Below are 18,752 nucleotides of genomic sequence, written 5' to 3' on the forward strand. Positions count from 1 at the left end.
ATTCTGACAGCAAACAATTAAACCCCCCTGGTAAGAAATGTTTTTAAGGCTTAGCAAAGGGTCAATTAAGGGCTTTTGTGTTCACTGCAAGTCTTCAAAGAGGAGCATCTCTGGTTGCCAGTTAAACCATCATTATGCCTTCATTATAGATATAGTGTAAGTTACCTGGCAACAGAGGCACAAATTCATAGAAGAGTTCCATGCTTTTGTGTCGGCACTCATTCTGTGGTCTTCCACACTGGGTCAGCAGCCACATGACAATATCTGTCAAACACACTGACTGGTCTGGAGGAAAACCCCTAAAGGAAGGAGTACAAAATACATGCCTGATTCAAACCAGTCAGAGTTGTAGATGTTGTATTATACAACATTACTCATCTGAATGAAGTGATGTTTTAAGAATCATGACATTCCTACTGAACTATGGATGTGTACCTGGGTATACGTCTCTTGGAATTCTTATTGAGCGAGTCTGCCTTGTGTTTGATGATTCTCTTCAGATGGTCCACGGCACTACAACACTGTTGGATGATTCCTGTGCAGAGAGTAACAAAATAACAATAAAAAATATATAGTATATGATCATAAAACAGGAGGTCTTGACAAATTTGTCTAATCTCTTACCCAGAGACTTCTCATCAAAGTGTCCCAGGGCCAGGCTCTCAACAAACACGACTAGCACCTCAAAGACAAACTGCTCCACCAAAGAGTTCTCCTCTCTGGTAGGGAAAATAATATTTGTTTAAACATCTAATACACAACTTTTAAATGAACTACAGAGAGAAACCATGCATTCAGTCCAGACAAACTGACATGAGCACAAATTGCTTTACAATCTTGTGTATCTGACAAGTTCTTCTGTTCTCCACAAACCGACCTGAAATGCCTGTATATGCTGTTGAAGGCCAGTGCTGCACCAAGCCTCTTGAAGATGTTGGGGTGCAAGGCCAGGCTGTAGATGCGTTTAAAGAGAGATTTGATGTTGGCTGGGCTCTTCTCCTGCTGTCTGGGTGTGGTCTGTTTAATTGACCATTTCACAAATTCTTGGATACAGGTGCCACTAAAGTCTCTAAGGGTGCTATCTAACGAATCCACAATTCCATCCTGGGGAAACAAAACATTTGCAATTACAGCACACATCTTTCCATACAAATGTGTGTGTGCTCCATTATCACAGATAATGGCTGAGAATAGACGAATTACTGTTGAGGACATTTACATACCAAGATAGACTCCAGCATTGCCACTGTGTCTTGGCTCTCAAACTTTCTATTGTTGGTGAACCAGTGGATTAGCTGCATCACCAGAGGCTCAAAGAGCTGCCTCGTCACCTGAAAAACATGTAAATGTTTAGCCCTAAGCCTAAAAACTGATTGGTTGATAACAATGTGGTTCCAGGACCAATTAAAATGTTGATCCTGGAACACAATCTGCATGGCAAAATAGCAGTCACCATCATACAGGACGACATAACATGATAGTTTAGCATACTGCCACAAAAGTTAGAAGACCTGGTCGACGTCACAGGCCAGGCGTAGAAGAACAGGAAAAACTCTTCTGTGCAGGTTGTACATGGGAGGAGCAGACTTGTCATCTTCCATCATCTGAGCTCCTTTACCAACTATGTATATCACCAGACTGTGCAGAAGCTCGCATGCTGCCACCTACAATCAAAAACGGACACGTATTTAAACTTTTAATAAACTTTATCTCTGAAAGACAACAATGACAAGAAAATCTTTGATGGGTTATTCATTCTGCAATTCTTTGATGTATGGTGTGGATTTTAACAATATTTCACATGACCGTGTCTTACTTTAGTTTGTCTGTCACTGGAGGACAGCGCTAGCTCTGTGACTCGTGGGAGGAAAGCGTCCAGGTAGATTACAGGCTTCATGTCTTTAAAAGGCACTGCAAAACGCAACCTTTTCTCACTGTCCCACGCAACAAAACGCTTCATCATGTCCTCCGCAGAAACCGCTAGGGTCAGATTAAAGAAACTCAAGAAAAAAAGCTTACAATCAAACAAACATTATGAATAAACACTGGCTGTTTCAAACAATGTCCTAGGAGAGATAAACGATGTCAGCTTAATAATTATAACTAATGTACAAATAATATTGCTCAACATTTTAGATTTAATGGAAGTAGAGAAGTAACCTGTAACTAGACTCCTGTTGAGCTGTCCTCCCAAGTGGCCGAGCAGACGTAACACCCTGCGTCTCACAGCAGCAATGAGAGACTCATCACCCTAAGAGAACACAGTACACCACTCTCAATATGTGCTTAATGACCCTTGCCACAACCAAATTTAAAAGGCAAGACAGGAGTGTTCTAAAAACAGGGTTCGTACAGATACTTCAAAATTTCATTCAAGGACTTTAAGAACATTTTTATTTGTTTTCAAGGTGTCAAGATGTCAAATAAAAATTAATTCATTAATTCAGTTCATTTATTTATATTAACAACACTTATTACACGTACAACATATCTCAATGAGCAACTTTAACGCCACATTCTTACAGTAACAATTCTTAGTTCATTCATGATGAAGTGTGAACATACTTAAAACGCACTTCACTTTCCAACAGAAGTGAATAACTGGGTCTGTAAACAGTAGTCCATATGACTCATCCATGTTTTCTAAAGTCACACAACAGATTTATACAAGGAACTGACCAAAAATTGCAAATGGGTCTCAAAAACTTTTGACTTTCCAACTTACAAAATATTGAAATTTTCCATTCAGTTCAGTTTTTGCCTATAAACGCGGAGGTTAAACATTTTATAACATGCTGACATTTTTATTCTTAAAGGAAAACTTGGCTGTTGTTCTTTCTTTTATTATTTAATTTTGTTTCACAAACGAAGCAAGTTAACACTAACAAAGGTTAAATGGGGTACAGCACCAAATTTTGAGGGTGCAACGAGGTACAACAAATATTTTTGTGTGAAAATTAGTTCAAATGTGAATTAATAACTTTTTAACATGCTGGGAAAAATAACTATATGCATATTTAAGAAGCTGAACTTCAACCTTAATTATTTTCTACAACTTTTTTATTTAAAAAAAATAAACAAAAAAAGGTTTTAACATTGATAAAACCAATAACCTGAAATCAAGGGAAAAACATAATTTTTTAATTATTACAATTATTAATAATAATTTTGTTTATCTTTTTTGCACACTTGTTCAGCCTTGCACTAATGCTTTTATTAAAAATAAGTACAAAATAAACACATAAATAACTTTAAGTGGTGTACCAGGTGAAGGGAACAGGGATTTTTTTTCAGCCAATTGACCATTTCAAAAATATAAAAAAAACAAACAATGTGCAGAACAGAGTCAAGCCATTTCATATCATTAAATTTTAGGTTATAGAAGGAATTTCATGACTAAGAAAGTCAAGGGACATGTTTTGGAGTTTATTTTCATAAAACGCTTCCTTATTATTTCAACTTTATTAAAAGGATGCTTTAAAAATATAATGCCGGGATGTTTCATTGTGAAACAGAATGCGGCACAATAGTAATTGAAAAAATATATATATATTATTCGCCAGCACGAGTAAACAGGTGCCAGTACTATGATGGTCCAAAAGACACATTTTGGCAGCATAAAAGTAATCCATGCAACTCCAGTTGATAAAAGAATGCTTTCAATTCTGTTTGGTGACACTAGTGCTGCAGAAACTACACACATCACCTTTGAATTTAGAAAAAAGCACCTTAAATCTTTTTAAATGATTCAGCTTAAAGTACCCCTTTCAAGTAAATTTTACCAAACAAATTGGGCAAATCAGCTTTAAAAAAGGAGACTTTAGCCAAAATGTGAGTAGTTTGCATCCCTGAAGAAATTATATCTCAAAGTTTAATCTCCAAATCAAATAAGATGAACAAATACAAACAGAAACAAAAGACACAAAAGAAAATTCTTATTACCACTGGCAAGTGTTTCGATTTCTTTAGAAGTCTCATAATGACATTGCCATATCCTTTTGAACTCCCTGATGAGACAAATGTCACTTCCATGTTGCTGTCATCTTTTTCTAAATGAAAAAGATATTAAAAATTAGATTCAGAATAAGTTAACTGAGCTAAACCAATAACTCTTTGGCTGCATTATATTTTTAATAGTATAGCTGCACCTAGTCACCATTTCTACAGTATTGTGTTTAAGATAGATAAAATCAAGTGACCAGAGTTACTAGTTGTTTTGAGGTAGCCGTCCAAATGTGGCAGTATATCTGCATAGTGCGGCTGCATGATGGATGAAGGGATGTGAGAGGACCAGGACTCCAGAGCATCCAGTGCTGCTGTGGCTAGAGGAGCATGACTCAAACCCAGCCGCAGAGCAGCCTTCAACCAAGCCAATGACAAGAGAAGAGCATTACCACATAAGTGATAAAAATCACATGTCATGGGACAATATTATATATTTAAAAAAAAATAATCAATTTATGGGTTTACATGAATTACATTCTGAATTACATGAATCAAACGTGATATCTGATTACTGTTAATGACCTTGTAAGGGATAAGGGGTACTTCACTTAAAACAATGCTAGTGAATGGTGGCCAGAACTTCGAAGCCCCAAAAAGCATATAAAGGAAGCATAAAAGTAATCCATGTGACTACAGTGGTGAAATCCATATCTTCAGAAGCCATATGATAGGTGTGGGTGAGAAACAGTTAAATATTTTAGTCATTTTTTTATTGTAAATTCTCATCCCCTCTCAGTAGATGGCAATATACATGAAGAATGTGAATTGACAAAAACAAAAAAAGAATGTGAAAGTGGAGATTTTTATTAAAAAAGGACTTTAATATTGATCTGTTTCTCACCTACACCTATCATCTTCATTCTGAAGATATGGATTAAACTTCTGGAGTCATAAGGATTGATTTTATTCTGCCTTTATCTGCTTTTTGATAGTTCTGGGAACGATTCAATTGCATTGTATGGACCTACGGAGCTGAAATTCTTCCAAAAATCTTTGTTTGTGTTCTGCTGAAGAACAAAAGTCAAACACATCAGGGATGGCATGAGGGCGAGTAAATGAGAGAATTTACATTTTTGGGTGAACTATCCCTTTAAGCTAAAAGTTGTAAAATACTCTATTTGGCCTATAATTTCTCACCTGTAGAGCTGGAATATATGCTTTGAGGTCCAGAGCCACCATGTCAGGATGAAGAGAAAGGATGAACATCAGACAGGCAGCCAGAAGCTCATCTTTATACTGTTTCATACGCACACAAACCTTTGATGGGATATCAGAAACGTTATTCCTTAAATCATATTCATCCATTCCTTGATGGATCAAATGTTAAGCTCACTGCTCACTGCTCATGCAAATTAAGTGAAATGTAAAAAGTGGCACCTCCTTTCCAAACTTTCTGAGAAGTGAAAAACAGGCAATTTCCATGGAGGACACGGCACCAACACTTTTAGGCCCTTCTTTTAGGTCCTAAACAAGAGATACGGGATGTTAAATAAACGTAACTTTAACAAACATAATTAACCTAAATCCACAGATTAAATAAAAGCAAAGTGTCAATTCAATAGTGTAAATGTATTACCTGAAAATAGTGGATTTTCTTGGCAATGCACATTGAGAGTGACAGGAGCTTATAAAAACCACTGACCAAAGGGAAACGTATTGACTGCAGAATGAGCTCATGACACAGAGGGTACATCCACTGGGCAAAAAACTCAGGATTTAGCGAGGACAATAATTCACTATAAAAACACAAAACATAACACTACTTACACAGGCCATTACTATGTCACTTAAAATCAGAGTGCTGCTTTATAATTAAGCTTTGTGTTTGAGAAGTGACAATCAAGAAAAAGAGTTATGATACCTGCAAAAGTCTACCAAGTTGACAAAGGCAATGAAGTCTTTGGGTTTGTTGGGCATCAGGTTTGCTGTGGGGTCAGATGAAGCCATAAATCCAGCACTTGCATCACTTTGTGCCTGAGAAAAATAAATATTTCACTGAAATGCATCAAGCATACCAAAATGACCAACCAAAGGCCATTTTAACTATGTGATCTTTAAAACTGTTATAGCACACTGAAATACTTTTTTTCTACAGTCTGTGGTCTTAAAGTGAAAGCTGTCTTCAGAAATGCTGTGCATTGATGAAACAGAATTGCATTATTTTCTGCAGGTCTCTGATCACTTATATAGTCCACAGCCTATTTATAATACATTTGCATAATCTGTTAAAAGTAAATGAACATGCTTCTCTGCTCTGTCTCTAACAAGCCACCTTTGAATCATCCACTCAAGGTGTAGAACTGCAGAAGTACCTCATCCGCAGAACTGACTTTCTGCAATGAAAGATCAAGTTTCTCCACAATCTTCAAAACGGACTGCACCAGTGCATCATATAAGTGCTGGTTTATGTCTCTCAGGTTGTAGTTTTTGGCAGCTGGAGATCCATCCATAAATCCTGTGTCCTATAAATCAAATCAAATCAAACTAGCTCAGTCGTTACATTAAGCCAGTGTTTCCCAACCTTTTTTCTGCCACGGCACACACGACTAAAAAAATTCTACGGCACACCACTATCCCACATCGGCTAACCATTGTCAATATTGTGTTTACTTGTAATGTTTGAAATTCAGCTATGCAAAAAACAAAACAAGTCACATATGTATAGGCCACGCTGTGTGAGGTCACAGGTGGCAAGAGCGCTAAGTGGGTGATGAAAAAACAACAAATGTGCTTATTTTATAATTTGTAGATTTGTTCTTGCAATGCCACAACAATTACAGAGATGCAAACTCATGAGGGGCAAAAAGTTAAGACAATCTTTTAAAAGAATAAGCTAAAAGCACCAATTCCAGCTATTTTAGTGATTCAAGTTTATTCAAGTTTACAATTGTGCAGAATTAGCAGCAAAATAAAGAGTATTTTGGTGAGGCTTGCTTCTGTTTCACAAATGTGTTCAATTTTGTTAACTGATAAGTTCAGTGAGTGACCCCTTCAGGAAATATCACTAGGTGGCAACAAATGAGCGTCTTATGTGCTATGAGTGAGTCAATGAATCATTTTGAGTCGTTCATGACCGAAATCTACCAAAAGACTTTATTGTGTTTAAGCATTAAAAGAACAAAGCAGATATATAGTCTTCCTTCAGTCTGAGCATTATTTTTCAACCAAAAAGACAACAATAATGGTCTAATAATAGTGAGTTTCAATAACGTCCTTTCCTTCTCCTTTATTAAAACTTGCATGAAGCTACTGACTTCAGTATAATAATTATAAACAGAAAGCTGATCTACGGTATCATTTTCCTACAGTAGCATATTTAAATTGCTGAGCATGGCTTTTATCAGAACAGACCATAATAATAGACAAATAATAATCATTTTAAGTTTCAATAATGTTCTTTCGTCATTGTAAAGTGCATTTCACGTGAGTTGTGTAGAGGCATCAATGCACAGTTCAACACCAGCATCAAGCGCCGCATTGCCCTCCATGTGACAAGAGTTGCAGAAAGTATCACAGTAAATGTAAAAAAGCGGGAGGTGTTCACAATAAACATTGAAAACATGTATTTGGAAGAGAGAAAATATCTTGCAGTTGCTTTGATAGTAGAAAGTAATAAAAGGACTCGTTTATGTTCAGGTTTAAGTTTTGTCTTGGTGAATTTAAATTAGTTCAATAACTGGGGTCTCTGATATTCGTAAACAATAAGTTAATAGTTAATTAAAAGAAATTATGAGACATTTAATGTCTCTTCTCAAATTTGGAGAGTTTTTTTATATTTATTGTTGCTCAGTACTCTCAAAGACATTATTGGTGAAGCAGAAACGTGTGTGTGAAAAACACTCTGGTGTGACGTCACTTCATAGACTTCAATGTATTCTGCAGCGCTGACGCGAGTCATGAGAAAGAACCTTAACGCATATAAATAATCAGTCACTTTTGCACTTTAATCATTGCTCTTCACAATCACAAAAGTGACCGATTATGGTTTCAAAACAGCAAATTTCTCCAAAAGGTGAGGAGTTTAGATCTCTGAAATTATTTATAATAATTGGAATTTTATAATTTTCCACGGCACACCTGACAGTCTTTCAGGAAACACAGTGGTTGGGAAACACTGCATTAAGCTGTTGAAACCAAGTAAACCAAGCCCAGATCCAAGAACTTTCAAAGTCTAGTGTGACACATTCAAACTAAATAATATCATTAAAAAACAAAAACATTGAAACTAATCTAAATATGAAAAGGAATGTATGATGTTAGATTAAAAAAAATTCCATCTAACTTCAACATTTTATTGTTGTGGGGAAAAAGAAAAAATATATATAAATGTGGAGAATATTTCTACCTTAAGGTTTTCACAGTCCAGAAGCCCCTTAAAGAGGTCGAGGTAGTCCTTAGAAGAAGGAACTTTCCATCTCCCAGAGCGGACCAAGCTGCCATCCTGCTCTGCTTGAGAGTCACTGGAAGGAACATTCAGCTCCTGATGGAACACATCAGTCAATATTTTAACTGAATTTCTAAAAATCATCTATAATTTACTTATAATTTAAAATATCTTATCAAAATGTACACAGAGGAATGTAAAGATATACTATACTTCTGGCTGAAGAACAGGCTTCGAGCACACTCGGATCAAGCCTTGGTGAACTGTTGGTGAAAGAAAATGGGAGTGTGAGCACTAGTACAATTAACCTTGAATCATATTTGCCAAGATGACCTCTAGTTCAGTCTTACCCACAGAACTGGTGAAACTCCAGAGGACTGGACCTCGTACTGCCATGGCAACAAACACCTTGATGATGGAACGGCAGGTGGCGTACTGCATTCTCTGGCTGTACTGAGGAAAACTGTCCATCTGAACCACAAGGAGGCGCTCTAGCACAGGCGTGTACACTTCAGGAATCTGCAGCCATTTATTGAGATAAATAAACCAACTGAAGAGTGAAATCATTACAACTTATTAAAAAACAAGTTCAGTTGGCAATATTAATTGAAAGACTTTAAAGTAAACTTGTAAGTCTAAAAGTAATAATTAAAAGGGCCAGCACTTATCGTTTCATTTGCGAAACACAAATGACAAAATTTGAAACCATGTACAGTATGAGGTGTTTTTGACCATACAATGAAAGTTAAACTTTCAAACGCCATAAAGCACGTAAAGGCAACATAAAGGTAATCCATACGATTCGAGTGGGTTAATCCATGTCTTCTGAAGCAATACGGTCACTTTGGGTGAGAAACAGACCACAATTTAAGTTCTTATTCACAATAAATCTTCATATCTGATCTCTACTTTGTTCGTTCATGAAAGAAAACCATTCACACACTTTCTTGTGCTTGATGCATGTGCAGAGTGCTGAATACAGGTTCACGGTTTTCACGTCCAGTTAGGCTATTTTGAAAATGCAGATGCAAGTTACAATGATAAAGTCACAGGTTGTTTTTTTGGATAGTTTTTAAATGTACAGCAGTCGTCAAATGATTGACGGCAAACACAAAAAAATACTTAGTCTCAATGACTTCAATGATGCTGAGATTGAGTGCCTGGCAAACACAAGCAGCGTTAAAACATCAATGTCTTAATAATTTTGGTCTGTTCTCACCCAAAGCGATTGTATCACTTCAGAAGATATGGATTAAACAACTCGAGTCATATGGATGACTTTAATGCTGCTTTCATGTCCTTTTTGGGGCATGAAAGTTTTAGACCCCATTGATTTACAATGTATTGACAAAAACACCTCATTTATTTGTAAAAATATCTTTGCTTATTTTGCTCAGAAGTAGGGCTGTCAACAGGGCTGAGAAACTAAATTTGAATTTTTCACTGAAATATGACCAAAATTCAAACTACAGCTCATTAAGAGACCACTCCAAATGTTTCTTAAATCAGCATCTCTACATGTATGGCAGCCATTCCATTCCAGTGTCTGTTGTATTCCTGCTTGAATTTTTGAGCCAGAAGTAGCATAAAATCACCCAAAAGCAATGTGAAAGACTGGTGGAAAGCGTGCAAAGTTGCACGAAAGCTGTGATTGAAAATCAGGGTTATTTCACCAAATACTCTACCTAAGTTAAAACATTAGTATTGTGTTGTGTAAAATGAATATTAACTTGTTTCTTTGCATTATTCGAGATCTGAAAACATGACATCTTTTTTTGGTATTTTGACCAGTTGTCATTTTCTTCAAATAAATGCTCTAAATGACAATATTTTTACTTGGAATTTGGGAAACATTTTGACAGTACTTTATAGAATAAAAGAAAAATTTTCATTTTACTCAAACACTTACCTATAAATAGTAAATCCAGAGAAACTGACCATTTGGAGAGGTCTCTTAATTTTTTCCAGAGCTGTATATTAAAATTTTAAGACATTATTTCAGGTAGAGGGGGAAAAAAAAAAATCAAAAAAATATTTGATTTTTAAATCAACGAATTCTCTTACATCCACAAGCTATCGTTTATTGCAAAGAACATATTAACAAATGTGAGTAAAGTCAAATGATTTATTCATATTCTCATATACCAAGTAAATATAGGTCAAACGAGAAAAGAAATGCTTCAAAAGACGGTTCTGTATTAACTCAGTATTGCACATTAGCCTATACCCGTGTCATAATACTACCTCGGACTCAAGCATCATAACACAGGTGGTACAACAGTGTTTTACAATAAATATCATTGTATGTACATACCTAATGCTTGCTTATGCAGTGAGACGCTGATAAGAGAGCAAGGCATAATCAAGACACAAACACCAAAGACCTCCACCTCTGGGGGATGTTACCTGTGAACGTGTCCATCTTTTATGTCTTTGATGGTTAAGTCATGTTTTACTGTTTTTTCTGCATCTTGTGCAGGAACAATAAATGTTTTAGATGCAGTGTGAATGTAAATGGTAATTCAACCTTTAAACTTTAATTTTAGCATTCTAATGTGCATTTTTATCTTAAAATTGACAAATATTCAAATTTAGAATTTTTATTTGACAGCCTTACTAACAAGACCGAACGTCATTTGAGTTTGGGATGGCCAGAGGCGGAGTAAATGATAAAATAATTTTCATTTTGTGTGAACTATCCCTTTAATCGGTCCAGAATCTCAGTCATACCCGATCAAGGTGAATGAGAACACTAGATATGGAATCAAGGAAGCTGGGAAGCTGATAGACATTGTCATCATCCCTGCCAGACTCAGTCAGGTACATCTGCTTACAACGTTGAATCAGCTCTGTATACATCAGATCTACATCCTGAGGACACACCAACTTGCAGGGCTAAACACAAACAAACAGGCACAATCAGAGAAGCTTATTTTTCAAGTACTGCAATAAAAAAGGTACTGCAAACTGAAAAGATTAGCAATATGAAAACAAGTATCTATTTAGCCATTAATAACGTTTAAAAAAAAAAAAACTATGCCTTGTTGTGAGACTTTGATAATAAGAGATTCAAAATATTCAGTTAAAATTTCCAAATAGACACAAACCGCAGCAAAAAGGCCATATCCTCTAATAGCAATGGAGAGTTCCTTATTAGTGGAGTCCATGGTCCTGATGATAGCACAGAACTTCTGCATGAAGAACTTCAGCTTGCTTTTGTGCAACTCAATGTTCTCTGCCACAAGTGAAGCCACCTTTACAGCAATGACAGGAAGAGTTTATTGACAAGATATTGTCATAATCAAGTTTAACATTTAAAAGGGCCTTGAACAATGATCAAATATCATATAAAAACAATTACACGTTGAATAATACATCAATAGAATATACCTGTTTTAGGAAAGACTCCAGAGCCAAGTAACTACTCTTTTTCAAGTCTCCATTTATATGTCCACAAAGTTTGGACATGACATCAAAGATAGCCATGTAATGATCCAAAAGACAGCTGCCGAACTGGTTTGAATGCTTAGCAAACAGTTTGAGGCCGGCTGCAAAAGGTACAAGTAGTGAGCAAAACATCCGCAGTCTGATATGAAAATACATTTAAATATCAAATTCTAATTCCTCACCAAAGATGACTGCATATCGCTTTATATCAGTCTAGAGACACAAGTAAGGAAGAAAAATTGTATTAGGGTGTTTTAAACAGATTTCCATCAATGAAAACATCTACACAAAGGTACCTGAGGTACAGTGAAATGCTTTATTTGTTCCACCCAGATGGTAAGATAACAACTAAGATTCAATATTTCGGTAACACTTTACAATATAATTCCATTTGTTAACATTAGTTGATGCATTAGGTATCATGAACTAACAATGAACAATATATTTTTTATAGCATTTATTCATTTTTGATTTTATTAGTTAATATAAATACAATTCAGTTTATTGTTGTTCATGTTAGTTCATAGTGCATTAACTAATTTTAACATATACAACTTTTGATTTTAAAAATGTTTGAGTATGCTGAAATAACATTAACACATTAAGTGTGACGAGGAGGAGGGGGTGGCCGGATGATCAGCGGGCGAGCGAGATAAAGGGGAGCCGGAGACCAGTTAAGAGACGCACAAGGCCGTGCTGCATGGGTTTGTTTTATGTTGATTTTCTCATTGAACTTTATGTTGACTGTTCAGCCGATTCCCACCAACTCCTTGCCCATCCAGATTTATAAATGCTGTAGAAGTATTATTCATTGTTAAGATTAAGATTCAACTTTATTGTCCTTGTGCAGAGTGCAGGTACAGAGCCAATGAAAGTAGTTTTTTTTTGGATATCCCAACTAAGCTGGGGTCAGAGCGCAGGGCCAGCCATGAAACAGTACCCCTGGAGCAGATACGGTCAAGGGCCTTGCTCAAGGGCCCAACAGTGGTATCTTGGCGGCACTGGGGCTTGAACCCCCAACCTTTTGGTCAGTAACCCAGAGCCTTAACTGCTGAGCCAAATGCAACTAATGTTAACAAATGTAACCTTATTCCAAAGTGTCACCAACATTCCTAAATGAACTGCCACTCTTAATTAATCTTACCTGTGGACAGATAGCCTTCAGTGTATAATCAAAGATTTCCTTTGATGTAACCCGGTCTATGTAAAGCAAAACAGTGAGCATATTCTTTCACTTAGATCAAGAAAAACACTGACCTCTGCAGGACTCTCACAATTTACACATAAAACACATGCAAACCTTCTTCCATCGATTTGGTGAAGTTCACCATTAGAGCAGTAATTCCTTTCAAGCATCCAGCAACAACAGGAAGTTTTGGCTCTTTTGTAGTGGATGTCATCTGAAAAACATGAATTTAGCATTTGGTAATTCTGTAAAAAAATATAAGAGTACCTTTCCATATGTGGATGGGAAACCTTTACCTGTCCTTTCAGTTCACCAAGGTAGGCCTTGTAAAGTTTGTCAGAATTGTTGACCATCTCACTGGGATGCACTTCACCCAAAACTCCAAGAAGTTCATAAATGGAACCAAGCACTGTGGGGGAATTACCAATAATGGATATGTGGAAACAGGTTTGTTTGTTCTCTAACATGTATTTAAAAATACGGATGCCAGAATGCATGCCATAAACATCAGTCTTGTTAAAATTACTAATGATTTTTTTTTTTTTGTTGCAATATTTCAATAGAAAAAGGTTAGACATTTGGAAGAAGGATATATTAAAGGAATAGTTCACCCAAAAATGAAAATTCTCATAATTTACTCACCCTATTGTCATCCCAGATCTTTCTTTCTTCTGATGAACACAAATGAAGATTTCTAGAAGAATATTTCAGCTCTGTAAATTTATATAATTCAAGTGAATGATGACCAAAACTTCACACTATGGTTTAGTAACTACTGTTTGTAACTAAGTCAATGCTTAATTTGGTTGCACCACCTGTTCTTAAGGCAAGAGTTAACTAGTAGGTCGTAAACTCACTGTAAAGTAATGCGTAGTCACATAATATGACATTTACCAGTATTGATCCAATAAGCAGCCTTTAAATTTGTACACGAAGTGTTAAAAAGCTGTGAATTTCAGTTTTATCTTGTTACGGTTGATGTTCAATCCTTGTTTGCTCACATAAATGTCAGTTGTAATAAATTATATCACCATTAAAATATGATACGTAATAAAACAAGATTTCATTAATGGTATATTAAACATTTTTAATATTAGTTTTAATATTGTTAATAACAATATTCAATAATTGTATCTCAAATGAATAATGGGCAATAAATAAATAAATACTAATACAACAGGCTGGAAAAATAGACATTTATTAATTTTAATATCTTATATATTTTGTATATGTTGAAACTTGACACTGGGCAGCGTACACAGGAAAGTGCACCATTAGATCAGTTTCATGCTGAAGAAGTATGTTTTTTTAAATGTTTTCTCCCGTAAATGCCAACCTCATCATATACATTTCGAAAGGACTGAAACCTGTCAACTAAAACATCAGATCATTGATGTCATTAAGTGAGCCAGCTTTTTTATTCTATCTGTTACTCCTGGTCAAAGGCTTCTATAAACATTATAAACGTAGGGTTACGTCCTGCCTAACTTTAAAAGTGCAATGCTTAAATATTTAGTAGTGCTTAAATTGTGACTTAGTGCCCATTGATGCCACAACTAGACTAAGCTGTAACTCATGTATAACTGGTGCAACTGGCCCCAGTGGTTTAATCCATGTCTTCTGAAGTGATATGACAGATATGATCGAGAAACAGATTCATATTTAAGTCCTTTTTTACTAAATTTTCCTCCATGCCCAGTAGGTGGCAATATGCACAAAGATATTGAGACAAAAAAACAAAAGAACATGAAAGTGAAGGGTTATAGTGAAAAAGGACTTACATATATATATATATTCTTACCGCTTCTGAGGACAGATTAAACCACTTGAGTCTCACAGATTACTTTTATGTTGTCTTTATGTGCTTTTGGAGCTTTAAAGTTCTGGCCACCATTCCCTTGCATTGTATGGACCAACACACTTGAGATATTCTTCTAAAAATCATAATTTGTGTTCAGCAGAAGAAAAGAGTATACAAATCTGGGAGTAAATGATGAGAGAATGTTCATTTTTGGGTGAACTATCCCTTTAAGTATAGACTCTTTTTATATGTCAACTTGCCTGTATCAGGTAACTTGTTCTTCTGACATAACTCTCCATAAAACTTGTTGAACATATCTCCAACTTTGAAATCCTGTGCGATGCTGGAGTCTTTTGTGAGATACAGAATCTACAGACAATTTTGAGATGGGTTACTTTGACTGTCACAGACAATGTTATGACATTTGCAATGAGAAAGGTAATGACCAAGTAAAGGACTCACTTTGATTAACAGATCTAAAGCAGGACTTCGGCACTTTGCAGCTTTGTCTTTTGTGTAGACAACAAGACAAATGTCCTACACACGCAGAGAGAAAAAAATACTTAGAAGTGCCAGAATAAACCACATTAGATTTAAAGTAAAATATTAAATGAGTCAACCTCTTAAATGTCTGTTGCTGGAATGAGATGCCCAACAAGAAAGAACTATGCTAACTAGCTCATTTAGGGTACCTTGAGGTCAACAGCATAGTTTTTCTCCCATCCTCGGACAATAACTGACATTCTCTGGAGGAATGCCGACAAAAAATTCAGAATATCCACTCTTGCATCCCGCAGCTGATCACAAACCACATGAACAATAGCTTTATAATTACTTCACAAACAGATGTAGCACAACTCTTTTACATCATACTATACATGTATATCATTTTTAGAAATTACCATTTCATGAGAGAGGGACTTGCGGAGAAAACTAAGCAATCCCTCTTCCTTTGCAAAAAGCAGGGATGTCTGAAAAACTGAAAGATTGTGCAGTGTTGAACATAAGTATGCATTAACTATCTATTTAACTTAATGAACAATAAACACGAGCAGGAGAGGATTTCACTTTTTTCATGCAATTGCCCATTTCAGATAACGTTGCTAACTTGACAAATCACTGAAATTCTGCTGCTGGTGCTTTTATAAAACTGGCATCAAAGTAATGAAGAGTGACAATGAGGCATGCATGTTTGATATAAGTACATCTTTTTAAGCTTTTCTGCATGAACGACTTCTTACCCAGATCATTCTCATTCTTAGTTGTCATGCACTCTTGCCCCAAGTCTCCAATAATGTCATGGCAGATTAGAGCAGCATTCCTGGTCTCCGTGTCTCCAAGAAATGAATGAAGCTTCAGGAGATAACCCTGAATCCCTCCTACAGTGAAAGAATCAGATGCCATAATGTCGCTATATTAGTCATCAGAAATAACTAATGCAAACACTCGTGTAATTAAAGCAATGATGCGACAGGGCGGCAAAACAGACGGAAACAACACATGAGAGCGCTTTCACTTCCTGCTTCAGTACGTCACTCAGAGAAGCCAGTACAGAGCTTTGAAAGGGACTTTGGAACGTATCCGTAAAAACCGCCAGATGTCGCCGTAACCATCTTCTTTTTTGCCCAATTTGTGCTCTAGGTCCTCATGGTGGTGCAGTGACTTGCCTCAATCCGTGTGGTGAGAACGAATCTCAGTTGCCTCCGTGTCTGAGACTGTCAATGCCTGAGCATGTTACCACGGAGACATAGCGCATGTGGAGACTTCACGCTATTCTCTGCAGCACAATTCCACACACAATTCACCATGCACCCCACCAAGAGCAAACCACATTATAGTGACAATGATGAGGTTACCCCACATGATTTTACCCACCTTCGCAAGAGGGCTTTTGATCACTTAGGAGACTTGGCTGGAGTCACACCCTGGATTCGAACTAGTGACTACAGGGGTGGTAGTCAGCGTCAATACTCGCTGAGCTACCCAGGCCCCCGATGTGCCGTAACTTTCTGCATTTTGAGGATAAGGATCTTTGTGTCATCTTGAACATTACTGATATGACTGAAGTCTTCATTTTAATGTGAGTGTTCATGATTTCCTTCATATATTGCAAAGTTACAATTCATGGATTTTTTAGGAGTTAAACTTTTTTATAATAAGGAAAAAATAACTGAGTGGTCCTTTTAATCCATTTGTTCTTCAGTATAAAAAGAAAGGTGCATTTTAACAGTTTGACATGGTCCTAATAAAGTGCCTGATGTGGTCTTCTGCTGTTGTAGCCCATCCGCCTCAAGATGCGACATGTTGTGCATTCTGAGATGCTATTCTGCTCACTACAATTGTGCAGAGTTACTGTAGCCTTACTGTCAGCTTAAACCAGTCTTGCAATTCTCTGTTGACCTCTCTCATCAACAAGGCATTTCACGCTGCTCATTGGATGTTTTTTGTTTTTGGATGAAAATCCCAGGAGATCAGCAGTTACAGAAATACTCAAACCAGCCCGTCTGACACCAACAATCATGCCACAGTTGAAATCACTGAGATCTCATTTGTTCCCCATTCTGATGGTTGATGTGAACATTAACTGACACTCCTGACCCACATCTGCATGATTTTATGCACTGCTGCCACACAATTGGCTGATTAGATAATTGCACGAATAAGTAGGTGTAAATGTGTACCTATTAAAGTGCTCAGTGAGTGTATGTAATGAACCACATCAGCAGACAACAATTTTGGTATTTTTATGCTTTTAGTCAAATTAGTGTTGTTCATTGTTTTATCTTAGTATATCCTCTTTCCACAAATTGTGCTGGCATGTGGATGTTAGACTCCTTCCACTGACCTACTCACTAAATCACTTTGGTAAGGGTCTGCTGAGACTTTACATGAGAATATAATGTAAATATCTTGAGTCAACAAAGATGGTATGGAGGACCAAATGTGGCAATAAGAAATAGAAAAGTGTACTTATAAATAAATAAATAAATGTTTAAATTTGTTACATTACAAATTTGTTACAAATTTGAGTGGTGGTGGTGTAGTGGGCTAAAGCACATAACTGGTAATCAGAAGGTCACTGGTTTGATCCCCATGGCCACCACCATTGTGTTGTTGCTCCGGGGGCATTGTCCCTGTAATAAGTGTACTGCAAGTCACTTTGGATAAAAGTGTCTGCGAAATGCATACATGTAAATGTTACATAAATGAGTATGTATATATGACCCGTAACCCTTGTTCTGTGTAGAAATGTTTTTTCCTAATTTGGTGCTCCCGGTCAAAAATGACCAGCCTATTAAAATTGCTTATAAATCTCTTGTTATGCTATATTAATTTGGTGATATTGGTGATTGGTACTTGTTTTCTTTCAATTAGCACAGGTTTTGTATTTCTAGGCCTCATTGACCTGAGCTGATGGACCTCAGTTTTTGAGTGAAAAAAAGCACTTTTTGTGGATAAATTTGGCAATAATAATTAAAATATGAAAACATTCTGTAATATTTAACACACTCGTGTGCTTTAATTTTTACCCAATAAGTTTGTTTTGATATGCTTTTATTTTGTACAAAATGGCATAAAGTCACACTTGTGGTGTTCCTGGCCATTGAAAAGGAATGGGGGAGATAAAAAATAAGAGAAAAATGGAGTATTCAGGAGCATGTTCATCATATTAATGTTCACATATACAGGTGAAACTCGAAAAATTAGAATATCGTGCAAAAGTTCATTAATTTCAGTAATTCAACTTAAAAGGTGAAACTAATATATTATATAGACTCATTACAAGCAAAGTACGATATTTCAAGCCTTTATTTGATATAATTGATGATTATGGCTTACAGCTTATGAAAACCCCAAATTCAGAATCTCAGAAAATTAGAATATTGTGAAAAGGTTCAGTATTGTAGGCTCAAAGTGTCACACTCTAA

General features: G+C 36.2%; 1 protein-coding gene across 1 annotated transcript in view; it reads right to left on the reverse strand.

Moving 5' to 3' along the window:
- The window catches only part of prkdc (protein kinase, DNA-activated, catalytic subunit), a 67,624-nt gene extending 51,397 nt beyond the window's left edge, over positions 1 to 16,227 (reverse strand). The window contains exons 1-30 of the mRNA XM_052154147.1: positions 16,065 to 16,227; positions 15,702 to 15,802; positions 15,516 to 15,620; positions 15,286 to 15,360; positions 15,084 to 15,192; positions 13,319 to 13,431; positions 13,137 to 13,236; positions 12,981 to 13,036; positions 12,019 to 12,049; positions 11,780 to 11,937; positions 11,497 to 11,643; positions 11,120 to 11,284; positions 8,740 to 8,908; positions 8,603 to 8,652; positions 8,351 to 8,485; positions 6,318 to 6,467; positions 5,867 to 5,979; positions 5,582 to 5,741; positions 5,383 to 5,469; positions 5,143 to 5,262; positions 4,200 to 4,359; positions 3,943 to 4,049; positions 2,161 to 2,251; positions 1,817 to 1,980; positions 1,512 to 1,664; positions 1,224 to 1,331; positions 878 to 1,104; positions 625 to 719; positions 436 to 535; positions 166 to 299 (exon numbers count right to left, since the gene is read on the reverse strand). Of these exons, the coding sequence (XP_052010107.1) occupies positions 166 to 299; positions 436 to 535; positions 625 to 719; positions 878 to 1,104; positions 1,224 to 1,331; positions 1,512 to 1,664; positions 1,817 to 1,980; positions 2,161 to 2,251; positions 3,943 to 4,049; positions 4,200 to 4,359; positions 5,143 to 5,262; positions 5,383 to 5,469; positions 5,582 to 5,741; positions 5,867 to 5,979; positions 6,318 to 6,467; positions 8,351 to 8,485; positions 8,603 to 8,652; positions 8,740 to 8,908; positions 11,120 to 11,284; positions 11,497 to 11,643; positions 11,780 to 11,937; positions 12,019 to 12,049; positions 12,981 to 13,036; positions 13,137 to 13,236; positions 13,319 to 13,431; positions 15,084 to 15,192; positions 15,286 to 15,360; positions 15,516 to 15,620; positions 15,702 to 15,802; positions 16,065 to 16,227 (3,646 nt within the window). The remainder of the gene's footprint in view (positions 1 to 165; positions 300 to 435; positions 536 to 624; positions 720 to 877; positions 1,105 to 1,223; positions 1,332 to 1,511; positions 1,665 to 1,816; positions 1,981 to 2,160; positions 2,252 to 3,942; positions 4,050 to 4,199; positions 4,360 to 5,142; positions 5,263 to 5,382; positions 5,470 to 5,581; positions 5,742 to 5,866; positions 5,980 to 6,317; positions 6,468 to 8,350; positions 8,486 to 8,602; positions 8,653 to 8,739; positions 8,909 to 11,119; positions 11,285 to 11,496; positions 11,644 to 11,779; positions 11,938 to 12,018; positions 12,050 to 12,980; positions 13,037 to 13,136; positions 13,237 to 13,318; positions 13,432 to 15,083; positions 15,193 to 15,285; positions 15,361 to 15,515; positions 15,621 to 15,701; positions 15,803 to 16,064) is intronic.
- Positions 16,228 to 18,752: the final 2,525 nt, after the last annotated feature.

This window comes from Xyrauchen texanus, chromosome 2 (assembly GCF_025860055.1).
Source record: "Xyrauchen texanus isolate HMW12.3.18 chromosome 2, RBS_HiC_50CHRs, whole genome shotgun sequence".
Classification (NCBI taxonomy): Eukaryota; Metazoa; Chordata; class Actinopteri; order Cypriniformes; family Catostomidae; genus Xyrauchen; species Xyrauchen texanus.